General features: G+C 43.1%; 2 protein-coding genes across 5 annotated transcripts in view; one reads left to right on the plus strand and one right to left on the minus strand.

Moving 5' to 3' along the window:
* LOC147026554 (leucine-rich repeat and calponin homology domain-containing protein 1-like) overlaps positions 1 to 17,500 on the minus strand; it is a 295,928-nt gene that overhangs the window by 205,385 nt on the left and 73,043 nt on the right. Inside the window, exons 3-4 of the mRNA XM_085882064.1 lie at positions 6,217 to 6,331; positions 4,095 to 4,156 (exon numbers count right to left, since the gene is read on the minus strand). Of these exons, the coding sequence (XP_085738190.1) occupies positions 4,095 to 4,116 (22 nt within the window). The 5' untranslated portion in view covers positions 4,117 to 4,156; positions 6,217 to 6,331. The remainder of the gene's footprint in view (positions 1 to 4,094; positions 4,157 to 6,216; positions 6,332 to 17,500) is intronic.
* The window catches only part of LOC147026557 (protein lin-12-like), a 126,868-nt gene that overhangs the window by 43,644 nt on the left and 65,724 nt on the right, over positions 1 to 17,500 (plus strand). For all 4 annotated transcript variants that reach the window (XM_085882070.1, XM_085882071.1, XM_085882068.1 and 1 more), the window contains 3 exons: positions 3,875 to 4,006; positions 4,132 to 4,254; positions 4,718 to 4,837. In XM_085882070.1, the coding sequence (XP_085738196.1) occupies positions 3,875 to 4,006; positions 4,132 to 4,254; positions 4,718 to 4,837 (375 nt within the window). The remainder of the gene's footprint in view (positions 1 to 3,874; positions 4,007 to 4,131; positions 4,255 to 4,717; positions 4,838 to 17,500) is intronic.

Genomic DNA, 17,500 nt, shown 5'->3' on the forward strand with positions numbered 1-17,500 from the left:
AAAATAAAAAAATCCCCCCCACCCCTCCACCCCATCTAAGGGGAGGGGCAGATGACCTGCCAATGCTTCCAAAGAGAGTGTGTTTGTCATGTGCATAATAAGGCTATTAAGGATCCACGCTCACGTTTCACTATCCCACCAGTTCAGCATGCATCGTGCAAGTGAAGAACATCGCATGCTAATAATTAATTGATATCCATGTGGGTGCACTGACATTCATCATTATGTTGTTTGAGAAAACGTGTGAACTGAGAGTAAACAATTCATCAAATGGAGCCCAATGGAAATGACAATGTTGATAATTACCTTCGCATTCTGCGAAAGGTTATGTTTTGGTCGGCGTGTATTTATTTATTTATTTATTTATTTATTTATTATTTTATTTATTTATTTATTTATTTGTAATCTTGTGATTCCTATAACTCAAAAAGTATTAAACTGAATTGCATGAAATTTGGTGGGATGATTGGTTATTAGCCAGGAAGCATTCGATTAGATTTTGGGATCGTTCGGGTCAAAGGTCAAGGTCACAAAAAGGTCAAAATCGTCTTTTTACGATAACACGATCAATTTTTATTCAATTTGCATGCAACTAACGCCAAAATGTTCAGAATTCAACGCCTCATCTTGTGATATGCAATATGACACAATGACACCCATACTCTTGTTACTGGTTAGGGGTCAAAGGTCAGGGGGGTCACGACCTTGAAAAATATGCGGTTTTTGTCATAACGCGGTCAATTCTTGTCCGCTTTACATGAACCCAGCACCAAAATGTTCAGAATTTAATGCCCAATCTTGTGACACAATGACGTCATAACACATGTCACCGGTTGGGGTAAAATGTTGGGGGGGGGTCACGCCCTTGAAAAATATCTGGTTTTCGGCATAACTCGGTCAATTCTTATTCGATTTGCATGAAACCAGCATCAAACGAGATTACCTTCTCTTGTTGAAACGTTATATTCACCGAGCTTGCGAGTGAAGACTCGCCAAAATGACGTGAGTTGATTGTTGTTTCGTCCGTAGCCCCCGAAAGTCGGGGGGGGAGGGGTCATGACATTATAGATATGTGGTTTGTGTCATAAGACCATTCATATGAAACCAGTTCCCCACACTCATACCAAGAACAAAAAAAGTAGTGGCGGCGAAGGTATGCGCTCTATGAGTGCCCGTTCTAGTTCCTGAAATGTTTTACCACTCAGTCTGAGTGGAACATTATTTCCCACGCCAAAGGAGAGGGCATTGTATTTGGGTCCGTTTGTTTTTCTGTCTGTTTGTTTGTCTACACAGAACTTTCGTGTTTCCACAACCGCTTGTCGGATTGAGACAATTTTCACCATTGGTACGACGACTCATGTAGATTGTTTGAATGATAATTTTGACCTCGTAGATCATGTGGTGTGGCAGCCATGTTGGAAAAATGGGAAAACTTTGGACCTCTGTATCTGAAACTGCACAAAGAAAAATATTGAAACTTGGCACAGAGCAAACTTGGCACATTCATGGGGAATGAGTGATTTTTTTAATGACATCATATGTGCCTTCGTTATGATGTCATCATTGAATATGTAGAATGCTACCTCCGATCAATATGAAAAATTTTGAGGGTCATCTAGGTCACATTTACCCTAAAACCTTCAAACATCTTCTTCTCCAGAACGGCTGGCCAGATGATGGGGAAACTTCACGTGCATATTCCACAAGCCAAGGAGATATGTTTGTTAATGAATAATTAATAGGTCACATCATTTGGCAGCCATATTGGATTGAAGGAAAAAGATTAAATAATGGTTACTGTGGAACCGCTGCATTGCTCAATGAGAAACTTCAGAATTATGATGTAGCAGACATCTGGAATGTACGTTTTTAAATTTCAACCTGATCGGCCACAAGGTCTGGCAGCTAGAATTATTTAATTATTTGAATCTGAGAACTTTTAGAATTGTTTTTTTTTTTTGCATAAGGCTCACTTGTCTGCGCCTGCATACGTTTGAGGATACAGGAATAGCAATTCAATTGATAACGATGATGCCCCCAAGAAAATGGTCAACTGTGTACATAATAAATGGATGGAACATGGCCTGTTCCTCGGTCCATAACTTGTGAATCCCGTATCGTAGAGAAACGTGTGGGGCCTCATTAGACTCGGGAACTCCACTTTACACTTTGCACCGATAGTGTCCACATTTATTACTTTGTGTTCAGGTTATTTAAACACCAATGCAATTGATACTGACTATGTATTCAGGAAAAAGGGCGAACTGCTTACGTAATAAATAGATTGAATGTGCCATGTTACTGGGTCCATAACTCATCAATCCCACTTTGTAGAGAGACATATGGTGGGGGCGGGGAGGGGCTTCGTATTGCTCGGTGGAGTTCCGGTTTACCCTGTGGACACATGTTGACATTTCTCACACATTTATTACTTCATGTTCAGGTAATTTAAACGCCAATTCAATTCATAGCAACAATATCCCCAGGAAAAAGGGCCAACTGCAAACGTAAAAAATAGATTGAACACTTCGTGTTAATCGGTCCATAAGTCATCAGTCCCATGTTGTATCAAAGCCAGACGTCTTGGTATCCGATCATCACTGCCAGCAGTTATAAAGTGGCAGTTCTAGTTATTTTTGAATTCCTGAATTTGATAGTTTTTGGTATTTTTTACACAAAGGGAAATGATGTTTCACCTGGCAAAGTGTACAAATAGAACCACTAAATGTAAATTGGCCTTTGTAATTTTTTGGGTTTATTGTGTAAAGTGTACTCACCAATTATGTATGATATAGTTCTGCATTCTTTCAAAACTGACACAAGACAAACCTTTGTTCTGTTGTGTTATAACCACCAACAACACCAATATTATCTAACTACATATTTCAATAAGGTAAAAGTTACTTGTAGCAACCTGTGCCAAACATGCTGAAACTCACTTATGTTATTAAATTTTTTAGATACAAAGTCGAGGCTCGAGGAAGAGCGAGGTGAGTGAGGGTAGAAGGCAACACACTGACAATGGGGCAACACTTAGATGCAAACAATTGGATGAGTGCATAGCAGAATCGACAGAAGGAAGGACAGAAACTAGCAAATTTAATTTTTAGAATTTTTTTTTTTGTGGAACCGCTGCATAGTTTTTGGAAAAAATTTTTTTAGAAACTAGCAAAAAATAACCCATAACTAGCAAATAGAAGGGGAGAGGTAGGGCAATGTTCATGGATAGAAATAGAAAAGATTATGGTTAAAGATGGAGGATGATCCAAGATGGGGCACTGCTAATCTGAAGGGTAGAGCGAGATTGAACTGATTCAGGAAGGAGGTTCCACAAGCAAGAGAAGAGATGATCAATGGAATGGAGGTGAGCAGTGGAACTGGATTGAGGAAATTTCACGTGGAACATGTTAACACCCATGAAGTGGAAATGAGGAAGATGCAGGATACGCAGCCGAATATAAATCCAAACATCTCATTGAAGGATTTTTGAAACTTTTTTTCACATTTGTATTTACATCTAAATAAGTCAGCTGGCTATCAATAACTATTCTACCCAAGATAGTGTCAGTAGCTTTTTAATGGTAGAATGGATACAGGTGGAGGGTGCATTGACTCAGGTGCATTCCTCAGAATAAAATATGAAATAAAATAATGGGACATTTTAATTTATAAATATTCAGTCAGAATGCTGGCACACATTCCCTTCATAATTCCCTTCATATAGAGTTACTTTACCTTTCTCCACAAACAGCAGAATGGCATGCAGTGCAATGGCACTTCTGAAAACCTAAGTTTAGTGATAGTTATTACTGAGAATCATCATTTAAAATTAGCATCGATATTGTAAATTTTTTGTGATGAACGTGTTTTGTAGATATAAACGAGTGTGAATCCCACGAAGTAACCCCTGATTTGTGTCATTCCTGCACGAACTGGAACGGAAGCTATGAGTGTGCCTGCAAGTGGGGTTATGAGCACTCTCAGAGTCAGAACGGCATGTGTGTTGGTTAGTACAGCACTGCGCATATTTCAACTCTTTTTAAGCTAACACAGGAAATACCTTATTTCTTCATGTCATTTCATTGTCTATTTACCTTCACCCACTTTTCTCTCCATCCTCCATCTTCACAGCACGCAACTATTGTTCTGAAGTGACCTGCGGGGAAGGAGGGGATTGCTTTGTGACTCCTCACAATGATCAGATATGCATATGTGATCCAGGATATGAAAATGAAGATTATGGTATCTGTAAAGGTATGTTAAAGTCCCTTATCGATCACAGAATGGACAACTGCACATTGCCATGATATAGGAAGCTTGAATAAAATTGACTACCGTGTCAAACGTAATTTTAATATGCTGTATTAAACATATATGCCTGGTATTGGCTTAATGGTTAGGGTGGTGGGGTTGGGATCCGAAGATCCTGAGTTCAAATCCCACTCAATTGTTGAATTAATACCAGGTGGGGTTGACTCTGCCTGTCATCCTTATGAGGTTGGCAAAATGAGTGCCAACTTGCTGGTATCCTGTGTTGGAGTGGTGACCTGTTCAGGATTGTATCCAATGGTCAAGGAGACTGCTGAGGCAGCACCAACACTCTGCACAGAGTATGGTCCCAATGGATGCATGGATTGATGGATTAAACATGATTTTAGTTTTATCCTGTTTGTTTGTGAGTCCGAATAATCAAAGTGTATTGTCCATCCTTGCGTAGATGTGAATGAGTGTCTTTTTCCCAACCATGGATGCAACCAGATATGTATCAACACTGCAGGCAGTTTCCACTGCAAATGCATGGAGGGTTACATGCTTGATGGTGAAACCAATTGCATAGGTAAGAGAATGTGACAAACATTGGGTATATTTAATCAAAATGGGGAAATGCACAGAATTCTCAGAGGACCAGAAACATCATGTGAATTGCTTTTTACATACAACATTTAAAATATAAAGCTGGATTGAAAAATGAAAGCAGTTAATTAGTCCCCTACCATTTTCACTGGAGGTGACTATCGCTTTGCTTTCCATCTGTCCGTCCATTCTACCTGTGGTTTTTTTCAGACTTTTCCCCATACCCTTTAACATATCCAACTGAAACTTGGTACATGGCTCTTTTATGATAAGTCACAGAACAAGTTCAAGTTTAAGGGTGTTTCATCAATTATTATGTTATGTTTTGGCCTTTTTAAACATATAAAATATTACATATGATACATGGGTCAGTTTTCAGGTGCCCTGACTATAGTCCAGAAGCAAGGACCTGAAAAAATGAAATCGTTCAACACTCCCTACAGAAAAGGTTTGACTTGACAAAGTGGTAGAATAGACCCTCTAGAACACCTCCAGGTAGTATGTGGTTTCAAATTGTGGTATCATTAAAATTCTACAGGCCATTATACATACCAAGGGTACTTACCAAGAGGGTCACTGTGGGCTCGCAAAATTTAGGGGGAGGGGTAACGTAAACGTGAATATCTTTGTCGAGACTCAACCAATTTTCAATATTGAGGTATCATTGGCTTCGTATTATAATTCTCTTTCAGAATATGTACAGAAATGTCGATATTCATTCAACTGTACAACCACAAGAGGTAAAAATCACAAACAAATCAAATATAATGAGCTTTTTTATATTTTAGGCATCTTTAAGAGCATACTAAGTTGTCAAGTCAAACTTTTCTGTAGTGGGTATTGAACAATTGAATTTTTCACAGGTTCATGCTGCTGGACTACAAAATGCTGTGTTAGTCTATTTTTTATGACATTCTTATGGACTAGATAATTACAAAAATAAAGTTTAAAAATGTCATGTTAATAATGATGGTAAAAGAGGCTGTGGGTTAACAAAGTTGCTTTTCTGTGTCATTCCAGATTGAACATCTGAAATAATCCTACTAGCCAACTGAAGCAATGGCCAGTTCAGTCAGGCAGTAGTGCAACTTTTACCTGTAAAGAGACAGAAGTTGACCAACTTTCATAAGTGCATAATTTGTCAGATGGACTCAAACGAGACACTGAGGAAAGCCCGAGATACCTCCATACAGACACTTGTTGCAGCACTGGAACTCCGATGAGATGAAGTATACGAACGTTTAAAATCAGATTTTGACAGTTTGGCAACCGCAGATGTTAAATAGCACTCAAATTGCTACGAAAAATGTACAAGAAAAGAAAACCTGCATTACATGCAGAGGAGAAGATCTGCATTCTCACCGACACCAGCAGAAGAATCTAAGATTGGCACACAATCTGAAAGAAGTTTGACGGAGACCTCCATAAGGGTATCCAAGTCCCAGTCAACGTCCACTGACTGGACTATGTGCCTCTTCTGCAAGAAGAAAACACACAGAAGGGTAAAGGAGATGACCATGGTCAGAGCTTTCCAAGCCTGTGAAACTATTGTGCAAGCAGCGACCGCAAAGGGCGATGAGGACATGTTATGTACTACTGGAGCTGTCAGTAACGATCTAGTGGCAGCAGAAGCTAGATACCACAGAGCTTGCCATGCCTCATACATCAGCAAAGCTAATCTGCAGTATGCTGGCTTCCATGAAGGGAGACAAGAAACTTGTTATGATACGGCATTCAAGCAATTGGCTGAAGATATCTCTGCTGACCTGAATGGTGGGAAAGCCTTTGATATGACAAGCATGCGAAGCCTTCATATGTGCAATGTACTCAATAACCAAAGGGGCTGTGAGTAAAGTGAACAATGTGAGATACTGGCAGTTCTGTCAAAAGGGACAAGGAAATGAAAATCTCCCCCCAACATTCGACAGCTTACAGCAACATATGAAGTGAGGAAATTACCAGGCCTATGTATGGAAGAGAGCATTGGAGTCTACACAGAGCCTTCCACCAGCAGCTGAACATGGCTGGAAAATTCAGGATGGTGCCCTGCAGCCTGTGCTCATGACCAAAGATCCAGCACTACGGGGTCTTCCGGAGCTGACTGTCTGTCACTGCAAGAAGTCTCTATGTCGCCGAACCGACTGCACATGCAGAACCAACCACATGCCATGCACAGAAGCATGTGCATGTATGGCCGAAGAAACTTGTGAAAATCCAAGAACAATCGTTGAATCCAGTGGTGAAGAAGACGCTGACTAAAAGTTACAACAGATGACATCTTCATGCTTCCATGGCGAATGTGATTCCTTGTTTCCAGACACAAATATTACAAACCGCTCTGACGAATGTGCTTCCGTGCAACCATGCACAACTATTATGATTCGCTCTCACTAATGTGCTTCTGTGTTGTCATGCACAGCTCCCAGTGTCGACCATGATAACTATTATCATCCACTATGATGAATGAGTAGCTTCCGTGCTGCCAGAGACAACTATTATACTCGGCTTTCACTAATGTACTTCCGTGTTGCCAAAGACAACAATTATGCTCGGCTCTGATGTATGTACTTCCGTGTTGCTATACACTAGTAAAAGGCGAACGCTAAAAATAACAGTTGCAGTTTTCTTTATGCGTGCCTCTGTATGTATATGAATTTCTGCAGAACAATACTTTCTTAAGCGTTTGATTTCCAAAATGCATACATACCAGTAGTAATTGAGAAACACCGTTCACCTTCATATGAGAACACAATTTAAAATGTCAGAAAGTTTGAATTAGTGTGATATTTTAGCTTTGGTGATACCATGGCAAAGGCCATTTTCAAATAACTGTACATGCTCTGATAGAGAATTATAATAGGAAGCCAATGATACCTCAATAGTGAAAATTGGTTGAGTCTCGACAAAGATATTCATGTTTACGTTACCCCTCCCCCTAAATTTTGCTAGCCCACAGTGACCCTCTTGGTAAGTACCCTTGGTATGTATAATAGCCTGTAGAATTTTAATGATACCACAATTTGAAACCACATACTACCTGGAGGTGTTCTAGAGGGTCTATTCTACCACTCTGTCAAGTCAAACCTTTTCTGTAGGGGGTGTTGAACGAATTTCCTTATTTGGCCTCATATGAGAAATGGCTGCTGGACTACTACACCCCCACCGATTTACACCCTTTGGCTGGATAGTTAAGGGTTACATTAATATTCAGTTATATTAGAGCCTTATGTGGTGACTAATAAACGATCAGCACTATGTTGTCCTGATGAGCCCACAACAATGGTGAAATCAAGATCGACATCTCTGCTTTCGTTTGTTCGCGACCATAGGCTTTAATCTCAGTCTGAGAAGACTTGAGTACCATACGAGTGCCTCCTAGAATGAAGGTGATGTGTTGGTATACTTTCTGTACATATGGAGTCAGTGTGTATATATATATATATATACACACACACACATATAGAAACATGTGGAGTGTGCCGAGCACTCCCCCGATCCCCATTGGACACAGGGCTACACCAAAGCGTCACCTCCAACCCAGAGGCCTCGGCCTGGAGACTGTCAAATCGACAAAGACTGCACGGTCAACATCAGTTAAACATCAAATTAAGCCGCCTATCGGGATTTCGGGCTTATTTGCCCTCATCAGGATGGCATATCGATAAATACCTTCTTTCTTTTTTTGTATACCTTGTCGATGCTCGTATGAGAGCTAACACACAACGCACATCAAGGAGCGGGGGGAGCAGGGTGCCAGACCAGGGCAGGGCAGGGTGCCAGACCATATTGAAGGCATGCAATATGTCTAGGAAGATGGCTCTGACTTAATGTCTGGAATTGGGGTTTGCCATCCATTGTTGGGAGAGCAGAAGCAACATAACCAGGGTATAGTGACCTGGTCTGAATCCAAATTGATGATCAGAAATCAAGCCATTGGAGAAGAGGAAGGATTTAATGGCTGAAGCGATGATCGATTCCATGACCTTGCTGATGATTAAGAAAAGGTTGATTGGTCTGTAGTTGCAGGGATCTGTTTTTGCACCTTTTACGCAGAGCAGTAATGTTTGCTGATTTGTTCGTTGATAGCAGATGACCTTGAGCAATTGAGAGGGTGAATAGAAGAACAGAGAGAGAGGGTGAGCAAGAGCAGTAGAGCAGGTTTTTAGGACACTTGGGCTGATGCCGTCTGGACCGGTTGCAGAATCTGAGTCGAGGTTTGACAGCAAGCTCTCCACCTTTGCAGGAGAAAAGGACACAGAGTCCAGGAACAGCTGGGTTTGACTGGGTAAGGTGGGTGCAGAAAGCGATGGGTTTGGGACACAAGATTTAGAAGCAAACACGGAGTTTAGGCATTCAGCCTTTTCACGTGCAGTGTCAGCAGTGTGGCCATTTGAGGTAACAGAGGGGATGGAGGGAGAACATACACCAGAAACAGACTTAACTAGCGAGACACCACCAGGATTTGGAGGAGGGAGACAGGTTTGAGAGTTCAGACTTGAGATTAGAAAGATCTTGTTTTCTGGTTCTCCTGGGGGTAGACACACTTGTTCTGAGCTTTGTGGAAGGAACTGAGATTGCCTTCAGTTGGATTTCCCTTCCATGAGGGGAAGGCAAGTTGTTTCAGGATAACTGCCTCAACACAAGCTTCAGTGTACCATGGGTGGGAGGAAGGGTACGAAAACTGAAGACAAGAGGGGATAAATCTGTGCATGAGAGATCAAGTTTCTTTGAAGTAATTCCCAGGACGAGTTGGTGTCGGAGGAAGTAGAGATGGGAAACCAGTTTAGAAGTTTGATGGCTGCTTGAAGTCCCTGCCAGTCGGCCTGAGTGAAATGCCAGACTCAACGGCGCTGAGGTGGTTCTCCAATAACAGCCAGAGCGATGTCTACTTTGACAAGCATGTGGTCAGATGAACCGATTGCAGCGGAGGAAGAACAGCAGATATTTTCATGGAAAATGGACAAAATCAGATCCAGAAGAGATGGAGTACCATTGGTTGAGATCCGGGTTGGGAAGTTGACAGATTGTGTCAGTCGCAATGAGTCACAGAATTCTTTTGCTGAAGTGCCATGGCAGGTGAGAGAAGTACCCACACCCAGCCAACTGGCATGATGACAATTGAAGCCACCAGATATGAGGAATAAAAGGTTGGGATGAGAGGAAAGCAGTTGGTCCATGTTTTCGGAGAGCAAGATGTAAATGAAGTCATCACTGCTTGGTGGACAGTACAACACACATGTAAACATGAGGTGGGAGTGGAGGGAGAGAGAGAGGGCAGTGCATGGTGAGTGAGGAATGGAGTCTTTGATGAAGAGAGCAACTCCGCTGCCAGGACAAGGCTCAGGTTTGTCATTCCGGAGGTGGGAGTAACCAGGGAGAGATACTAGGGAGTCAGAGACGTCTTGAAGAGGAAAGTTTCTTTTCAGCAGATTATGTCTGGTTTGTCAGTGGCAAAGATCTGTCAGGTGGAAAAGACGTCTCTGACGTCTTTTGGAAAGATCTGTCAGGTTTGAGAGAAGGCCAAGGTTGTTTGAGGTCCACACTGTTAAGGAAGAGGGAGGGGAGGAGGTTTTTGATGCAGGGGAGGGGAGGGGAAGGGTAGGACGGGGGAGGGGGGATGCAAGGAGAGTTTTGACTGAGTGGGGGGGTTACAGAAGAGCTCGGGGAGACGGCTGGATGAGGAGGAGAAAAGGTCGGTGGTGATAAGGTGAGGTACAGTGGGGAGTAATAAGAGAGGGGGCATAGGGAAGTAGGAGATTGGAGGAGGTGGGGAATGAGTTGGAAGAGAGAGGGTGGGGGAGGGGAGGCAGCTTTGTGGATGTGAGGGGGCAACTTTGGGAAGGGGGAATGAGGGGAAGATTGGAGGGAGAAGGGTAAGAGGGGGAGTTGAGGTAGAAGGGTGAGGGGGAGTTTTTGAGAAAGGTGAGGGAAGCTTGAAGGAGGAAGAGTGTGAAGGTTGCTTTGAGAGGGAGGGGAGATGATGAGAGCAGGCATGGCCAAGGTGCAGGAGGGCAATGGTAGAGGTGAGGAGAGAGTAAGGGTGAGACTTGGTCGAGGTATGGTGAAAAAGGGAGCGCGCAGGAGGAGGTACAAGATTTTAGGGGTTTGTAAGAGGAGGGGGGGGTGTGCTGAGAGGAAGAAAGGAGCATGTTTGTGGTGATGAGTGTACTAATTGAGAGAGTGAGATATCTGTTAGGTTATAATGGAGCCAACAGATGTTAAAACGTCACACACTTTGGGACTACAGAGGAGGAGCTGATACTGAAGCAGAAGACAGTGAAGAGGTGCCAAGAGCGGAGGTAGGATGAGGGGCAAGGTGGGAGATTTAGGAGAGGGGATAACAGGTGAGGGGTTCGGAGGAGGTAGATTTAAGTTGGTGGGGTGAACTGGCACTGAAGTTCGAAAAAGGACGATTGATGGAACACAAACATGCATTGCAAACTGGGAGTTTTTTAATTACTAAGTCAGAGATGCGATTAAAGACATTATGTGACGGATGCAATAAAGGAGAATTAAGAGAATGGAGAAAAGAAATGGTGTAATGAAGGAAAGGTCAAATTGAAAACAGTCTTTTGAAGAGGAAAAAGAGTAGTGAATTATGTTACAATACTGAGAACCACACATGTGAAAGGGGAAGTTGTAACATTTTCAGAGACCGTTTTGTTTTTTAATTTTTTTGATGGAGATTGTGTAAGGTTGAAGAAAAATCGTGTAGGTGTTAGTGAATTTGGATCGGCATATGCAGAATGAAGCTGGTAGTTCGACGAAAGTTACGGGAAGAAGAAGAGGGGGTAGCAAAACGTGGTTACACAGGAGGTGTCGTGTGAGAGGTTAAAAGAATAAAGATTTTTTTTAAGATTAGGTAAAATGAGGTAAAGGAAAGGTTGAAGAATAAAATCATGATGGTGTATGGTGAATATGGGTTGGCAAAAGTAGTAGATGGTAGATCAGCAGAAGGAGGAAGAAGAGTCAGTCCAGGAAGTCACGTGGTTGCATGGGGTAAGGGTTTTTTTTTCATGTATTTTTTATATTTTAAGACATGAAACAGAGGGGAGAGTTGAGGGCTAGAAGGAGGATGGAGGGAAAAGTGGAGAGAAGAAAATACAGTAAATACGATTGCGCACACAAACAGGAAGAAGGGTAGTATAGGCCTCAAGGAAACCCGACATGAAAAGACAACGAAAACTGAACAATTAGCACAAGTTTAAACACAAGACCGAACTAGAAACACACAGTAAACACAAAAATAATAAAATGACAGTTAAAACGCGACAAAAACGACTAGAAAACCTATCTTTGAGAAAGTCGGCAGAGACCCTGAAGAACTGCCATCGTCGCTCAAGAATTGGAACTAGATGATGGAACATGAACCACTCGTTTTAGGGATATAATAACAAACATTAATCTTTATAAACAGCTGCGTGTGACGGGTGGAAAAAAACATTTGCCTCGGTAATTTAGAAAACGCGTTAATAGAGTAAATGGCTCGGAAATCGGGTGTTATTTAACAACAACTTGCTCAGAATGATAGATCATGAACAACTCGCTCAAAATAATGAAGCACGAACAACTCGCTCAGAATGATGAAGCACAAACAACTCGCTCAGAATCATGAAGTATGAACCACTCGATCAGAATGATGGAGCATGGACCACTCACTCAGGATGATGGAGCACGGACCACCCCCTCAGGATGGAGCATGGACAACTAGCTCAGGATGACGGAGCACGGACCACCCCCTCAGGATGGAGCATGGACCACTCGCTCAGGATGACGAAGAACGTACCACTTGCTCAAGATGACGTAGCACAGACCACTCGCTCAGGATGACAGAGCACGGACCACTCGCTCAGGATGATGGAGCACGTACCACTCGCTCAGGATGACGAAGCATGGACCACTCACTCAGGATGACGGAGCAGAGACCACTCGCTCAGGATGACGGAGCACAGACCACTCGCTCAGGATGACTGAGCACAGATCACTCGCTCAGGATGACGGAGCACAGACCACTCGCTCAGGATGACGGAACACAGACCACTCGCTCAGGATGACGGAGCACAGACCACTCGCTCAGGATGGCGCAGCACAGACCACTCGCTCAGGATGAAGGAGCATGGGCCACTCACTCAGGATGACGGAGCATGGACCACGTGCTCAGGATGATGGAGCATGGACCACAAGCCCTGAATGACGTGGCACAGCAAAAGCGTCTGCAGTGAGTGAACGTTTTTCTCAGAATGACGTAGCGCGGTACCACTATCGACTATAGGGCACTTGGAAAGTGGCTTAAGCAGTCAAGAAAGCACTCCAATTAAACGGTTGATAAGCGGCTGGCCAGGCTGTGGCTGCATACCACAGAGGATCCCTTTAACTTTAAAGCAGGTCTTCACTGCATCCGCAGCTGTTAAAGAAATTAAATGAATTCGTTCAAACAATAACAATCAAGAGTAATAACAAAAGAGTTGCTGTTTAATGTAGAACAACCCTGGAGACATCACATAGTTTAATCGCCCATGAAATAAACGTTGCAGTTAATGTGCCACGTGGCCTGCTCATCTGTGCACGCGTCACGTGGTTCATCGGTTTATAGTCCACACAAACGTTATAACTTTATTTTAAAACGTCCGTTTTTCACCAGATTTGCTTGGATTCCCTGTAGAGCACCTCACGAAACCTCTGAAAATATACACAGATCTGGCAGACGCTATGGAAAAGCGTTCCCTCTGGGGGACAGGACGCGATGTCAAGCAGTGAATGCATTAAATCATATAGCTCAATGAAGCTGGTTAATTTCCGCACATTCCTAAATCTTTTGTTCACTCAATATAATTCTCTAAACAGTAGAAAAAGATAAATTTAATGGTTTGGAAATTTCATATTTTCTTGTGTATATATGGAAAAGGGGGGGCCATCGCCTTGCTTGCTTAGAGTAAATAGGTATATAGACTGAGTTATAAGACTCGTTATTTCTTTAAATTATCAGATTTCACTCCAGATGTTGCTACTTATTTAGTCTGGACGATATCCGATCCTCAAAGCCGAAATAATGTTTTTTAATGGCATACTTTAATTAGTCCATGAGAGTAGGTCATGAAAAATTGCATCGTTATGCATGAAATTGCTCCAAGCTTTTAATTTGAAAACTATAGCACTTATAAAAGCGATGCATATGCATACAGCGATTCATAGAGATGATGAACAGGCATTCAACATGAGTGGGGAAAAGTGAAAAATAACCCATTATCGTTAAATCTTTGCGGCCTGTTCCAAGTCGAGGCATGGTTGAGCAGACCAAAAAACAGGGGCTTCAGACCCCAGCGAGGTAACCTAGGACACGCCTTCAGACTCCAGAGAGCGAGGTGGCCAACGATGGCACCTGATCAAGGGTATAATTAAAGAAGGCCGTTAATTAACTTCAACAGGGGTGTTTTAACAAACCCAAACACACATTTTTCACTCTTGCACTTCCTTGGCATTTTCTTGATGTGCATGCAAGGTTTCAGGCTGCAAGGTTTCATGATTTTGGAATAATGGAGGAGACACACTGACACACAAACGTTATAACTTTATTTTAAGGAAACGTGGACCTGAGGTGCGTCTGATGTTTAAACGATGAATGTGATCATCATTGATTATATATTTATCGGTATGCCATCCTGATGAGGGAAACAAGCCCACAATCTGGATAAGTGGCTCCATTTGATGTTTAACTGATGTTGACCATGTAATCATTGTCTGTTTGACAGTCACCAGGCCGAGGCCTCCGGGTTGGAGGTGACGCTTTGATGTAGGACGATGTCCAATGGAGATCAGGTGAGTGTTTGTCACACTCCATGTGTTTCGATTTACCCACCAATCACATAACGTGCCTTCTGGTTGAATGGGTTGCATTAGCGGGAACAATCGTCTGGGTGGCAGGCGGATGGCTGTTCTTTGCGGATTACGCGGTTTTACCGTGAGACATAATCCATGACAATGCTCACCATAACAGTCAGGATGTGCATTTGATGTGTATATATACTTATATATGTTATAATATATATAATATATATATATAATATATTATATATCCCACACAATCCCCCACCCCTCCTCAGTCTCCCTCCCTCCTCGTTCCTCCACCCCTCTCTCTCCTACCCCCCACCTTATAATACCCGTCGTCCGGACAGTGGTTGTATCTGGAGGAACCCTCCCCTCACACTGCTTTACCTTGCCGTTACTTCATGCTGCCTTCCCTTGTTTTATCTGGATGGTAGGTATGCGCAGATGGTGGTAAGGCATTGTGCGCGATGTGTATATATAATACATAATATATATTATATGTATATATAATAATATATATATATGATATGTATATATAATTTATCATATATATAATATATAATTATATATATATATATCAGAATATATCAAAATTTCATGAAAAGCTTATAATAATATAAGCCTGGTGTTGGCGCAGTGGTTAGGGCAGCGGCTTGGGATCCAAAAGGTCCTGAGTTCAAGCCCCGTTGGGCCACTGAATTAATACACCAGGGGGTTGACTCAGCCTGTCATCCTTCCGAGGTCGGCGAAATGAGTACTAGTGTACTGGGCCGGTGTATACCCCGGTTAAAATAGGTATACCATACCCTGTGTCGTAAGAGGTGACCAGGGTTGCGTCAGGAAGGGCATCCGGCGTAAAACATGTGCCAAATCACAATGTGGATCATACGGATGATCCGCTGTGGCGACCCCTAACGGGAGCAGCCGAATGAAGAAGAAGAAGATATATATATATATATATATATATATATATATATATATGTATATAATATAAAATAATATTTTATATATATATATATATATATATATATATATATATATATATATATATATATATATATATATATATCAAATACAACCTGTCGCTTCGTTGATGGGGATATATTAAAGGGGGGGGGGACGGTGAGGGTAGTCAGCTGGAGAAGCGATAGAGAAGGGAGGGTAGGGCGAGGGGAGGGAGGGAGACCGAAGAGGGGTTTGGGGAGTGAGAAAGGGTTGGGCAGTGAGTAAGGAGGGGGAAGTGAGGAGGGGTGAGGGAAGGGAAGGCAGCGTGAGGGGAGGGCAAGGGAAGGCAGCGTGAGGGGAGGGCAAGGGAAGGCAGCGTGAGGGGAGGGCAAGGGAAGGCAGCGTGAGGGGAAGGCAAGGTAAGGAATTGTGCGGGGAGGGTCCGTCCAGACAAAATCACTGTCCGTATACGTGTGGAGGTAACCACCATCCAGATGCATGCGGAGATAACCACCATGCGGATTCATGCAGAGATAACCACCATCCGGATTCACGCGGAGATAACCACCATCCAGATTTTTGCAAAGATAACCACTGTCCGGATACATACGGAGTTAACCACCATCTGGGCATACCCACCATCCAGATACAACAAGGGAAGGCAGCATGAGGGAACGGCAAGGTAAAGCAGTGTGAGAGGAGGATTCCTCCAGATATAACTACTGTCTGGATGACGGGTATCAGCATGATGGGAGGGCAAGGTAAGGCAGTGTGAAGAGAGGGTCTGTCCAGACATATCCACCATCCGGACACATCCAGCGATAACCACCATCCAGACACATATTGAGATAACCACCGTCTGGAGATAACCACCATCTGGACATTTTCAGAGCTCACCACCATTCTGATATGTGCTGAAATAAACACCATTCGGATACATGCGGAGATGACCACCGTCTGGATACATGCGGAGATGACCACCGTCTGGATACATGCGGAGATGACCACCGTCTGGATACATGCGGAGATGACCACCGTCTGGATACATGCGGAGATGACCACCGTCTGGATACATGCGGAGATGACCACCGTCTGGATACACGTGGAGATGACCACAGTCTGGATACACGCGGAGATAGCCACCATCCGGGCATAAGCACCATCCAGATACATTCGGAGACAGAGAGAGACAGGGAGAGAGAGAGACAGAGACACAGAGAGACAGACAGAGACGAGGGTGAGAGAGGGGGGAGACAGAGGGAGAGAGGGAGAGACGTGGGAGAGCGAGAGTGGAGAGATATGTGAAGGTGGGGAGAGGGAGAGGATTCCGGCAGATGTGATGTCCAGTTCAATGTCACACACATTGATGAAACACTCCGCCTGTGAAACATCGGCATGACAATTTATAGCAGGGTCAGGATTCAAACTTAGGCTACACAGCTTAGAATGAGCAGTCGAACATCTCGGCTATCCTGCCGTGACGTTAGCGGGAGAGGAGAGGGGAGGGCTCCGGCAGTTGTGACATCCAGTTTAATGGCACACACACATTGATGAATCACTCTGCCTGTGAAACACCAGGATGACAATTTATAGCTGGGTTGTGATTCGAAGCCAGGCTCCACAGCTTAGAGCGAGCGTACAGACCTCTGAGCTATCCTGCCGTGATGTTAACAAAACGTGTCTTTTTTTTTTGTATTTATCTATGACGAAGTGATGGATCGTATAATGAAAGAATATCATAAAAAGGGGGAATTGCACATTTTCCGTGAGCCAGCCATCGCCGGATACACTGCAGAACAAAGCAGGGCTAACACAGGCGAGTGCTTGTTCAAGTCGATTGACATATAGTATTCAGTGACAGTGCAAATATTGTAGA

The sequence above is a fragment of the Eptatretus burgeri genome, chromosome 5 (assembly GCF_056783735.1).
Source record: "Eptatretus burgeri isolate ZD-2024b chromosome 5, Ebu_testis_v1, whole genome shotgun sequence".
Classification (NCBI taxonomy): Eukaryota; Metazoa; Chordata; class Myxini; order Myxiniformes; family Myxinidae; genus Eptatretus; species Eptatretus burgeri.